A 12410-nucleotide genomic window follows, 5' to 3' on the forward strand; every position below is an offset into this window, starting at 1 on the left:
AAATAATATTTTTTAGTTGTGACTATAACACTATTAAGGAACCTTACTACAAATAGATGATATTGTCCAAGAACAAGAAATGTTCATGCATATTATAATCAAGAAAAGAGATAGTTTTATTTGTATATTAATGCAAGAATGTGTCTCTTTTATGATTGCCTAGTTTTTATACAGATGAATATTTCATCACTGGCCTTATGTGTTATTTAAAAAAATGTATCTACTAAGAATAAATACAATTTATTATTATTACTAAGTTTATTTAGAAAGTATTTCATGTCCATAGTTTACACTTTACAACTGTTTGCCTAGTGGAGAAAAAATGAAACAACAGTTGAAATTTTTAATCCAATTATATTTATTTTCTGAAAAAGTTACATAGGTAAGTAGTACCTATAAGATTGCATGTTAAAAGTGAATATATTGAAAACTTTAAAAGTTACCAATTTCTTTTATAACATACAAACAAGGATGAAATAATATACAAAGCTGGTTTGACAGTAAAATAAGTAAATCATTTTTGAAAAAAGCATGAAAATGAAATATCCTCTCAGTGCAAATTAATCATCAAAGGTTTGAGATAAAAGGAAGTTTGCTGCTAGATTTTCATTTTTCTCACATGCAAAGTATGCTTGAATAACCATGTCTTCTGGAAAACCAAGAGCTTTTAATCGTTCTATAGCTTCTTTATCTTGAGGTGAAACATGAATAACATTTTGTGGTGGCTGAGGTAACTGATGCTCGGGGGGCAATACATCTTCAGATACAGCAGCAGCACCACCACTAGCTGGAGTGCTCATTGGTTCATTGAGCATTCTAACAAAAGCCTGTTGATTTTGACTAATTAACTGAAGAAGTCGAGGGTTAGATTGACCAATTTGCTGCAAAATAGTATTTAACAAACTAGGATCTTGCTGGATCATGGCCCGCATTTGTTGAAATTGGGATTGATCACGGAGAAATCCTAATGGGTCATCATTTGAACTTGCTTCTGCCTCTTGTTCTTCTAATATATTTTCAGGTATACCAGTTATTAAATATTCTACAGCTCGTTCCCGATTATTAAAAGATGCACGCAGAGCTTGTTCAACTTGTTGACGATTATAACCCATATCCATAATACTTAGAACAGTAGATTCAAAATCCGGATCCGTAGATATTGTTGGGGGCTCAACGGCACGTTCTGGCTCTGCTGCTGGAGGTGGGTTGGGAGACTCCAAAGTTTTGTTTGTAGCATCCCCGCTGTCAGTAGACTTACTTTCACCTGCCTCAGGGGTAGACGTAGATGTTTGTGGTGTATCACCTGTCTTTACTTTAGTAACCATAATAACAATGAATTTCTTTTCATCTATATTATATGTACTAAGCTTATGATCGTCGAGAAGAATTTTTCCCGCATAAATAAGCCTTTGGGAATCCACCGCATAATCTTTACCTTTCTCAACTTCAATTTTGAGTTTCAATGCTTTTACCGATTCATCGGGATCTATTTCGATTTGAAATGTTTGCTGTTGTAATGTTTTTAGAGTCACCAACATTTTTAAAGGTATTATTTATCTTTACTGATAAAAGGATTTTGTTTCAAAATCTGACTCGACAAAATTAACCAGTAAACATAACCTCGTTCTAAAATACCCTAATTCCTACTGTCATCGTTATTCGTCGATCATTGTCACCGCTCCGTGCTCACCAATGATCAATCTTCGTTCACGTTTCTATTCTATGGTCCGACTGCATTTTATTATATAGTAGATAATAGAAGATTAATTTATGGTAGTATCGTGTATAAGCTATCACCTGCATCAAATACAGAACTCAGTTTTAGGCTAATATAAAAAAAATTGCTTGCAAAATTAAAATATTCTTAAATATCCGGTCTGGTATACTAAGGCCCCTTGCGCACTAGCGGTCAACCGCGGGGGCGGCTAACCGCGCGGTCTGCCGCTTTCCCAGTTTATTATGCAACCGCCTGTGATTGTACGCACTTGACCGCCGCAAAGTTTCAACCGTGGCGGTTGAATGGAGAGCTGCGGCCCGCTCCGCGGCTGGCCGCCATCTTGCTTGTACGCACTTGCGATTTCAGTTTGCGGCGAGCCGCCGATGAGTTAGTACGTGAGTCGCAGTCATGAACTTCGACACAGAGAAATTCATTGTTGAAATTCAACAACGAGAATCAATTTGGAATTGTCAAGGAGCAATATATAGGAATAGAGATTTAAAACGGAAACAATGGGAAGAATTAGTAGACATTTTTAGAAAAGATGAGATGACAACAGAGGAAAAAAGAAGTCTTGGTAAGTATTTATTATAATTATTATTATTATATTTATATAAACGAAACTACACATACATTCAACATCTTAAAACATAATAAATACGTCTATTTTCAATTAAATCATATTTCTTTGCCATTCTAATTTCCCATCAGTCATAAAATATTGGGCAAAAAATTCTCTGTATCACAACGCAGTTTTAGCGTTCCTTCTTAACCCTTCCTGTGTTAAGTTTTCTGTCAAAGGGCAACTGAGTGAGTCGTCATAACAATAACCATCTCGGTCTCTTACAAAATTATGTAGTACACAAGTAGCTTTTATAATATCTTTTGCTAGATCAAAGTGAACATTTAGAGGTCTATGAAATATACGCCACTTGTTTGCATAAATTCCAAAACTGCATTCTACATATCTTCTTGCTCTAGAAAGCCTGTAATTGAACGTTCTTTTAGTTTCATCCAAATCTTTTTTTGCGTATGGGCGCATCATATTCGTAGATAATGCAAATGCCTCGTCGCCTACAAAAACGTATGGCATACATGTCTCGCTGTTTTGTGAAATAGGCTGTGGCTCTGGAATATCCAATTGGTTTTTTTGCATTCTTTCGTAGAAAACAGAATTTTGAAATATTGACGAGTCACTGAATTTACCAAAAGCTCCAATATCAACCATAACAAATTTGAAATTACTGTCGCATACTGCTAATAAAACCAAAGAGAAAAAACTTTTATAATTAAAGCACATTGAGCCACTGTTATTAGGTGCTATACATCGTATGTGCTTGCCATCGACAGCACCTAAGCAGTTAGGAAAATTTGCTCTTTGAAAAAAATCATTCGCAATTTTTTTCCAAGCGTCTTTTTTTGGTTGAGGCAAACAAATATCTTTCAGACAAAACCAAATTGCAAAACAAACTTCTCGTACGATTTCTGCTACAGTGCTTACTCCAATTTTGAATGTATAATGTAGTTCCGCAAATGTACAACCTGTTGCAAAATATCTGAAACAAAAATTTTATAATTACTACATGCATTATTTAATTCAATTTAGATATGTACCTATATTATACTTCTATTACTTTATGACTATATCATTAACTTGTTTGTTGTATTGTTCTAGGAAAAGAATTACAAAAAAAATGGAAAAACATCAGGGATAATTTTGTGAAAGCTCTAAAGGACAATGTTAGCAGGAGTGGGTCAGCAGCTAAGAAAAAGACTCAATACATATTTTACAATAATTTAATGTTTTTGAAAGACACAGTATCCATCAATGAAACTGATTCAAATATGCCAAGGCAAGAAAATGATGGAAATGAAACAGAAAATGTCACTGACCCAGTCATACCACCACCGCCAAAACGAAATAAAAAGAAAAAAAAGAAGATGATATAGAATTTGAATTGATTAACGTCTTAAATAAGAATGTCGAGTTCAGAAAGGCCGAAGAAGATGAAGATAGACTGTTCTTTTTGTCGTTGGTTAGTGAAATAAAAAAAGTGCCTGAACATATACGCCTACGTACAAAAGCTAAAATAATGCAAGTCATTACTGAAGCCCAAACGTCTGGATACAACTACTGTAACTCTACTTGGGATTACGTGCGACCATTTAACTACAACCAAGGGCCACATCAAGGATATCAGACACCATCATTTGCTAGAAATAATAACCCACCACCACCACCACCGCCCTCAGTTCCACCTACACATCGTGGAACATGGAATGAAGGAGAATCTGTAACTTCTCCTGAATCAACATATTCACAGAATACACATATGTCTCAAGAATCTGATTATTTAGATCTTTTTAATGATAATAATTCTCAGTAATAGTTATAGTTTCCTACTTTTATTGTTCTTTGTGGTTATGAATACACATTGCGATTCAAATTAAAACATAATAGCTAGCAAAAACATTTTTTATTTAAAATACATACCTTAACGTTATAACTAATTTCTCTTCGGGTTGGATACAGTCACGAAATTTACTATCTTGTCCTTTGATGGTGACATATAAAACTGTTAGTAATTCTTCAAATGACGAAACACTCATTCTAACATAGCCAAAGAATTTATCTTGGTGCTTCTTCAGTTCTTGAAAACAACTTGCGAACTGGCCAAATTCATTACGTGTTTCTAGTAAAGGATGAATCCAGTATCTTTTTTTATTTTTCTTTCGTTGTTTTCGGGAGTAATAATAAATAACACAAGCTATCTCGACGGCGTCCATTTTGTTTATGAGGTACGCGGGCCGCTCTGGTCCAACGCGTTATCATCGCGGTTTTTTCGCGATTGGCCGCCATAGCGGTCAGCCGCGATGAAACCGCGTTAAGCGGTTGGACCGCTCAAACGAACCGCCTAGGCGGTCAATCGCTAGTGCGTATAAGCCCTAAGTCGCTCATACACATAATACGCGACAAACGAACCGCTCACTCTCGATGGAAAGCAAGAGGGAACCCACGAGATTACGATGAGTTTTCCTTACTTCGTTCAAGACAGAAGGCAGTCCAAAAAAAATGTTTTAAGTTATATGCAAAAAATACAAACATCGTTAAAGAAAAATCCAAAGAAAATCTGGTCATATCTAAAAACCTTACGAATTAATAACACTGGCTATCCAAATAGATTACAGTTAGGAAACAATATATATAATAACGAATCGGAAGCATGCATGGGATTCAGTACTTTCTTTGAGAGCGTATTTCAACAAGCAGCACCTTCATACCATGAAATTCTGCAGACTAATACGGAAGTAACCGACAATATTATATGTAATCTAAATATTACCAAATTTGATATATTGAAGATACTAAATTCATTAAATGCGGAAAAAGGAGTTGGGTATGACGGTATACCACATATTTATATCAAAAAATGTGCTCAAGCTATTACAGAACCACTGTACATAATACAGAACTTATCCGTGAACACATTTGGCATTTATCCTGATGTATGGAAGATAGCTAAAATAATACCTATTCATAAGAGTGGCTCGCGGTTGAGTATTGAAAATTATCGACCAATATCGATACTTAATACTTTCAGTAAAGTCTTTGAAAAGATAATTTATAAAGCCATCCACAATATAATAAGTAATTCACTTCCCGATGAACAGCATGGTTTTATCAATAAACGTTCTACGATAACCAACTTAACCGTGTTCACGAACTATGTACTGCAAAGTATGGATGGTGGTGCACAGGTTGATATAATTTACACAGACTTTGAGAAGGCTTTCGACAGAGTGGATCACACCATCCTATTACATAAGCTCCAACTTATAGGGATACGTGGTGACCTTCATCTCTGGTTTTGTTCATATATAACAAATCGTAGACAGGCGGTTGCGGTTGGCAGTGCTAGAAGTGACTTTGTTCGTATAAGTTCTGGAGTTCCTCAAGGATCTATATTGGGTCCCCTGTTATACAATGCATATCTTTATGACATAAATAGTACCATTAAAGATTCAAATTACGTTATGTTCGCTGATGATAAAAAGATATATTTAAAAATAAACAAAGAAGGAGACTGTCACAAAATTCAGGCCGACCTAAATAACCTTTCCAATTATTATAGACAAAATCGAATGTCGGTTAATGCTTCTAAATGTGTCAAAATAACATTCACCAGAAAAAAGAACAAAATTAACTTTAGCTATCATATTAATAACAAATCTGTAAAAGAAGTTGATTGTGTTCGTGACTTAGGTATATGGTTAGACTATAAAATGACGTATAATAACCATATTGACACAATAGTTGACAAGGCCTATAAGCAGCTTGGTTTTGTAAGACGTGTTAGTGAACATTTTCATGATGTCGACTGTATGAAAGTGCTATACTATACATACGTAAGAAGTATTTTCGAATATGGTTGCTCTGTTTGGTCACCTAGTTACACTGTACACAAAGAAAAAATTTAAAAGATCCAAAAAGACTTCATAAAATTTATCTCCTATAAGACCGTGAACATTTTAAAATTAATACTTTAGACTCTCGACGAAAACAATATGATTTATTGCTACTACATGACATCATCTCAAATAAAATTAATTGTAGCTCCCTTCTAGAAAAATTGCCCTTCCTTGTTCCTGCCTACCAGACTCGTAATCGTGCTTTGTTCCATGTTCCTCACATTAACACTAACTATGCAAGGAACTCAGTTTTGTATCGCGCAGCCCGGACATACAACGACCAATATTTAAGCCTTGACCTGTTTAAGCTGTCGCGGAATATGATTAAAAGAAGTATTAAGAATATCCATAGCGCAAAATCACCTGCATCATGAGCATACCCCACATACACACCTTCACGTACTTACCCTCACTTTTACACCATCATACAACACAACCAAATTAGGTACCACTTAGATAAACGTATTGAATAGTTTTTATTTGTTTGTTTCCTTTTATAAATTCTTGAACCATTTTGTAGTTAAATGTATTATTCTGTATTCCATATTTGGCTATATTTTTAATGTAACTGTTTGTTATTGTATATAATTTATGTTAGCTGTAGGTTTACAAAATAAATAAATAAATAAATAAATAATAAAACATGCGGAGGATTCACATCTAGAATAAAATTATTTTGATACTTATTAAAATCGGCTTATTTGGAATACATACATTTAATTCTTACAAATGCTAGAGACTAGAGTCTGTGCGGAAAGGGAACCGGCGTGGCAGTTATGAGTTATTTATTATTTTCTACGCGTTTCATTTATTCACAAAAATTATATGTATACATTTAATATTTTTCATAGTAACGGTAACTCAGTATTGTCGACATAACAAACTCTATGAAAAGTAGTGATTAAGCAATTAGGGCTTAAGACATATCTATCTGGTGTAAAGTGATTTTGTCTCAAGCCCCAGGTATCCCTATCTTTAATTGGGGCATAGAATAAGAATAAGCATAAAAACGTACTAAACGATCAAACGGAAAAAAATGTTGGTCCTTTATTTTCTAACGGGTTATAATACTGCGTAAAGAGGATGTATGTCACTGTTTGTCTTATTTTAACTTACGTCGGGTGGCAGAAGTTTTCTTATGGGTTAGTATCGCCTTTGTCGAAATTCTTTTGCGATAATACTTACTTAATAACGTGCGGTTATAAATAATTATTGTTTCTTAACAAAAATTATTTATCACGTGTTGCTTAATGTTATAAATTATTACATGACATGATTAAAGATAGAATTATTCAGAAAACATGTAAAAGATAAGATTTTATTTTATGAGCTCCGTTAAAATCAAACGTTTGGGGTGTTGTATCATACTAAGGTAAGAATCACTCGAACTAATTTTTAAAAAAATCCTACCCTAACATAATGTTCACTTTATATAAAATGTTTTAATATTTGACTAAAACAGAGGCAAGATGAAAAATGGGGTAAGACAACAAATCGTCGAAAACACAAATTTTTTGAGTGCTGGTATTTTTATTAAAACTACCAGTTTCTAACTAGTCGAAGTAAGCCGCTCAGAGTGCGTGAATTTGGATAATTTCGACATCGTGATTTGTGATTTATTCTTACCCCATGTATTGTAACTTTAATTACGTGTGTGTGTGCGTTTTTACTCTTACTTACGAAATCAAATTAAAATACGGCTATTTGTAGTAATTCACATTACTTTGCTGGAATCTTCTATCAGCCTGGTATAATTTGTTGAAAGAAAACCTTAATTTAGTACTGTAATGGTTTTGACTGAAATCTAGTTATTTCGATCAAGACAGTCTCTAGTTATTATTTTTCTTTCAATAAATTATATTTATAAAAAAAACGATTTGTACGAAAAAACTAATTGACATCAAACAAGAATTACAATATAATATATAAGTACAATCGGCGTTGTACTTGCTGAACCACTGCTCCACATATATAACCTGTGTCTCAAAGCAGCAACATTTCCCACATGTTGGAAAAGCAGTCTGGTAAGTAATTCCAGTTCTAAAGTGCGTACCTACTCGATCAAGTGAGTTCCCAACTCTCAGAAGCTCAACACGGGTTTCGGTTTACGAGAAGTACCACTAGCAACCTCTTAAATTATATGGCTAATATTAAGCCCAGTAGTGGACAGTGGAAAATAGGTAGACGCTGCCTATTTCGATATAAAAAAGCGTTTAATTTGGTCGATAATGACGTGCTTTTGCAGAAGTTTGCACAGGTAGAATTCACTCCATATTGAACTTTATGGCCAGTTTTATCGAAGATCGAACGCAATACGTGGAATACGCTGGGCGTAGATCAGAGGCTTACTTTACGAGATCAGGCGTGACACAAGGCAGTAATTTGGGACCGTTGGAATTTTTGATAATTCTATGACCTACCGAAAGTCAAGAATGCAAAGTATTTGCTCTTCGCAGATGATCTCAAACTGTACATGCCAATAGAGAGTACAGATTACTGACTACGGCTGCAGCAAGACATTGCTCGAGTGATTAATTGGAGCAGGAGAAATAGATTAGTTTAATTTGGCGAAATGCAAAGTCATATCTTTCTCAAGAGCACGGTTGCCCACTCGATACAATTATACCATTAGTATGGCGTTAGACTACTAATGGTATAATGGTATAATTGTAATCGAGAGTCTCAGAGGTCAAAGATCCAGTAGTATATTTAATGCTAATCTTGGTTTTGCGCACCACATAGATAAGACATGCAAAAAGGCTTACAGAAACCTGGGGTTCATATTATGAATAGCTTGTGGCTGCACGAATATCAGTTTTATTAATATTTTCTACAATGCGTCAGTTAGAAGTCACTTGGAGTGCAACGCAATGGTGTGGGCCCCATATGAGGCTAAATACAGTCTCATGTTAGAGCGAGTACAATATAAATTCACCACTTTAGGTACCTCTACAAGAGACTGTATGGAGTGTATCCCTTGTATCCGCTTATGTACCCGACCTTGTTTCTTCTGGGTATGGTGGGTTATGACCAGCTACACCTCAGAAAGGAGCTGGCTTTGTCAGTGTATTTATTTAGGATACTTACGGGTCGGGTTGAAAATTTGGATATAATAGAGAGACTGGGTCTACGGGTACCAAGTAAAAACGTGAGGCGGAATGTACCGCGCGCACATTCTAACTTTGTTAGCGAAGCGCTACTCACGCGACCAATACAATTAATAAACAAAATTTATATCGAGTTGTTGCTTGCTATGTTTAAGATAATCGCTGTACCTAGGTATTATTGTGTCGTTCTTTCCCATTAGTAGTAACTGTTAAGATAGAAAACGATGTGGAAATAAATAAATTTTGTAATTATGTGACCAAATAACGTTGTCACTTCACTGACATGTAAACTTAAATTCGAACGACACGCCTAATTTGATAGAATTTAAAAGGCTTAAAAGCATCAGAATTGGAGAATATGTTTACTATCCACCAAGTAAAGAAGCACAAGAGCGTACAGTCACATCGATATATCTGCGAACCTGGCTTAATGACGTCATACAAACTGGAGAGATAGCAAAAAAATTGAAGATGTAAAAATAAAAAATATTTTATTTGTGTACTTATTTTTATTGATACTCGTACCTACTTGAAATTTACAAATACTTATTATTTACATTATTTAAAGCAGAAACTCAGAATTATTTAAAGAAGCGCATTCCAGCGAGGTTCCCAGATATTTCCGACGGCTTGTACATTAGGCATCCAGTGATGCCAACTTGGGTTTCCCCCCAAATTTAGTGGGAATGAAGATGTCTTGTTTCTATAGGAGGTAATTTAAACGGATTTTTTTAAACGCACGATTATATACAATTTATATTAAACCTAGAACTCAACCAACAAACTAAACCAAATATAAAAGTCTTAATTCAACATAGAATACTTATACTATTTTATGCTACATGGATGTATTTTTGATGGATGCATATTAGAAATTACCTCTCAAACCAAGTGTACATCAAAAACTTGATATATCAAGTATTTGAAGTTGGTTCAAGGGAGAACATTCTGTAGGATTTAGCATCACTGTTGGTATCTCATTCAGCTCATCAATTAGCTAGGAGTGCACCATTACTTTTTGTGTAAAAGTAAAGTGTAAAAAATTTATGTTTTAGAAAAAACAGTTTAAGGGTGATAGATACTGGTAATTTTTTTGGAGTACAAATCCTTTAAATAGCTTTTTACTAGTGTTCATAATTTAGTGAGAACATACATGTTTTCTTGCTCAATGTAGTTTTTCTATATATAAAAAACAAGCTGTACTTTTACTAAGCCTAATGTTTTGATCAAAAAAGTTAAAAATATAATATATTTAAACACTAAGAAATTACTTTTTGAAGTTGTACTTCTTTAGGCGCGTTATGAAAAATTGATGAGAGTGAAATTTTACGATGCGCGCGCACCTGTGACACAAAATTAGGAGTGTGATTATAGCGTGCGCGAGCGAGATAGGAATAAGACAATCTACAAGTAAAAAGAAATAGACTATGCGTGAAGTTCGAAGATCGCAAATTTTGAAAGATCATAATGACAAATGACAATTGACATTTGTCATTTACCTTTTAAACAAATAAAGGAGTTTTTAATATTTTTTCAAAGAAATTTAGCAATGCTTTTTGAATTATAATCAATCAATAAATTGAATATTTAAATCAATACTAATGAATATTAATATGAAGAGAATAAAAATATTTGTGAAAAAACTGTGCTCATCAACCTTCCTAAGTGCTTCAATACAATTGAGGTTAACTATCCGTATGTATTATTATTATCGAGTAATGTTTTGATTAAAAAATTTACCACATTGTTTAATCAAAACATGTAATTTTTCAGATTTAATCTAGCAAATATAAGGACAAGAGACAAAAAACAATTGATGAATCAGTGGAAGTGCAATAAATTGAATACAAAAAAAGAGTCATCTTACTGCTGTGAAACATCAAAAACTGGAGGTGTAACAAAGCCACCATCACCTTCTCCAGACACAATGGACGTGTCACAGAGATGATACTGCAACAGTTTGAAGTCGATTTCAATGAATTTGATTGTGAAGGTGTCGAGGTAGGAATGTTAATTATAAATATGATGTATGGTGATGTTCAAGGTTCAACCTCTCAAGCATAAGCATAATATGCTCACAACAGTACTTTATTCCCCATCTAATCCATATAAACATCCATGTTGCACTTGTAGTACCGAAACTGTCCAGCCAGAAGTGAGCCCATTCCCACTTATAATGAACAGTGGGTATAATACACATCAACACCTGAATGCGAACCACTCAAAGTGATACTTAAATTAATAGATGTTATTTATATATTTTGGGATATTACAAATAAAATCATTTTGGAAACAATTGATATCGCAAAAGCAAATAAAGCGAACAATGATAAGGTAATAAATCAGTTTTGACATAACTTGAATACTAGAAAAGCCAGACAAAGGTGTGCACAACAGTGACAACATAACTTAACAATTTCATTATTTTGTAGGACTATAATCGAAAGGGTAAAGAAAATCATGTCAAACTGAATAACAAGAATCCCCAAACAACTCCAAAGAAACCTACAAGGAGGACACTGGTATTATATTTAAATTATCTCTATCTCTAAATAGATAAAAGAAAGTTGCTATCCAGGTCTGTAGCATGTGCAATTAGTTTTTCTAAACTACACAACGGATTTTGATCTGACTAATATATAGACTGTTCTTCCAAAATGGATTTTTATAATATGAATTATCCATTTTTTAAGTTTTGCATGGACAGAGCTTATATTAATATTCTCTTATTTGTTGCACAAAAGCAAGTAGTAGTTTTAGTTTTGGAGAAGCCTCGTATCAAGATATGCATAGCTTTCGGGCTCTGGAAAATGAGCAGCTTCAAATAGAACACAATCATAGAGTTAAGAATATGGCAGAGATGCACAACCAAGTAATGATTAATTTAAAATTACAAACCAAAATACTGATGCAGACATTAGAGTCACATAAAAATAAATAGTATAATGAAATAAAAATGTTTTAAAGATAAATAGTGTTTTATTTGTTTAAATAACTTAATTGTTAAAACAACCTAAATTAAGAACTATCAAACTATCAATTTTGATTTTGAAATCAATGGCTATATTGTGCAATACTGCCAAATCTACAACATACATCTTAGTGTTTGGTAGAGA

General features: G+C 33.9%; 2 protein-coding genes across 2 annotated transcripts; both read right to left on the reverse strand.

Annotated features, from left to right (window-relative positions):
- Positions 1–334: 334 nt before the first annotated feature.
- LOC125052851 (UV excision repair protein RAD23 homolog A) lies at positions 335–1708 on the reverse strand. The gene has a single exon (XM_047653887.1). The coding sequence runs from the start codon at positions 1536–1538 to the stop codon at positions 561–563; it is 978 nt and encodes a 325-aa protein (XP_047509843.1). The 5' UTR covers positions 1539–1708; the 3' UTR covers positions 335–560.
- A 751-nt stretch (positions 1709–2459) lies between these two features.
- On the reverse strand, positions 2460–4534 carry LOC125053109 (protein ANTAGONIST OF LIKE HETEROCHROMATIN PROTEIN 1-like). The gene is made up of 2 exons (XM_047654322.1): positions 4212–4534; positions 2460–3273 (listed from the first exon to the last, which is right to left on the reverse strand). The coding sequence occupies exons 1-2, from the start codon at positions 4502–4504 to the stop codon at positions 2460–2462; spliced, it is 1107 nt and encodes a 368-aa protein (XP_047510278.1). The 5' UTR covers positions 4505–4534.
- Between the last annotated feature and the right edge of the window lie 7876 nt (positions 4535–12410).

Source organism: Pieris napi, chromosome 10 (assembly GCF_905475465.1).
Source record: "Pieris napi chromosome 10, ilPieNapi1.2, whole genome shotgun sequence".
In the NCBI taxonomy this organism is placed as follows: domain Eukaryota; kingdom Metazoa; phylum Arthropoda; class Insecta; order Lepidoptera; family Pieridae; genus Pieris; species Pieris napi.

Coding starts and splice junctions, on each gene's coding strand:
- LOC125052851 (XM_047653887.1), bottom strand. CDS start 1,538: ATGTTGGTGACTCTAAAAACATTACAACAGCAAACATTTCAAATCGAA.
- LOC125053109 (XM_047654322.1), bottom strand. CDS start 4,504: ATGGACGCCGTCGAGATAGCTTGTGTTATTTATTATTACTCCCGAAAA. Junction 3,274..4,211: donor AAATTAGTTATAACGTTAAG/GTATGTATTTTA, acceptor TTTTTGTTTCAG/ATATTTTGCAACAGGTTGTA.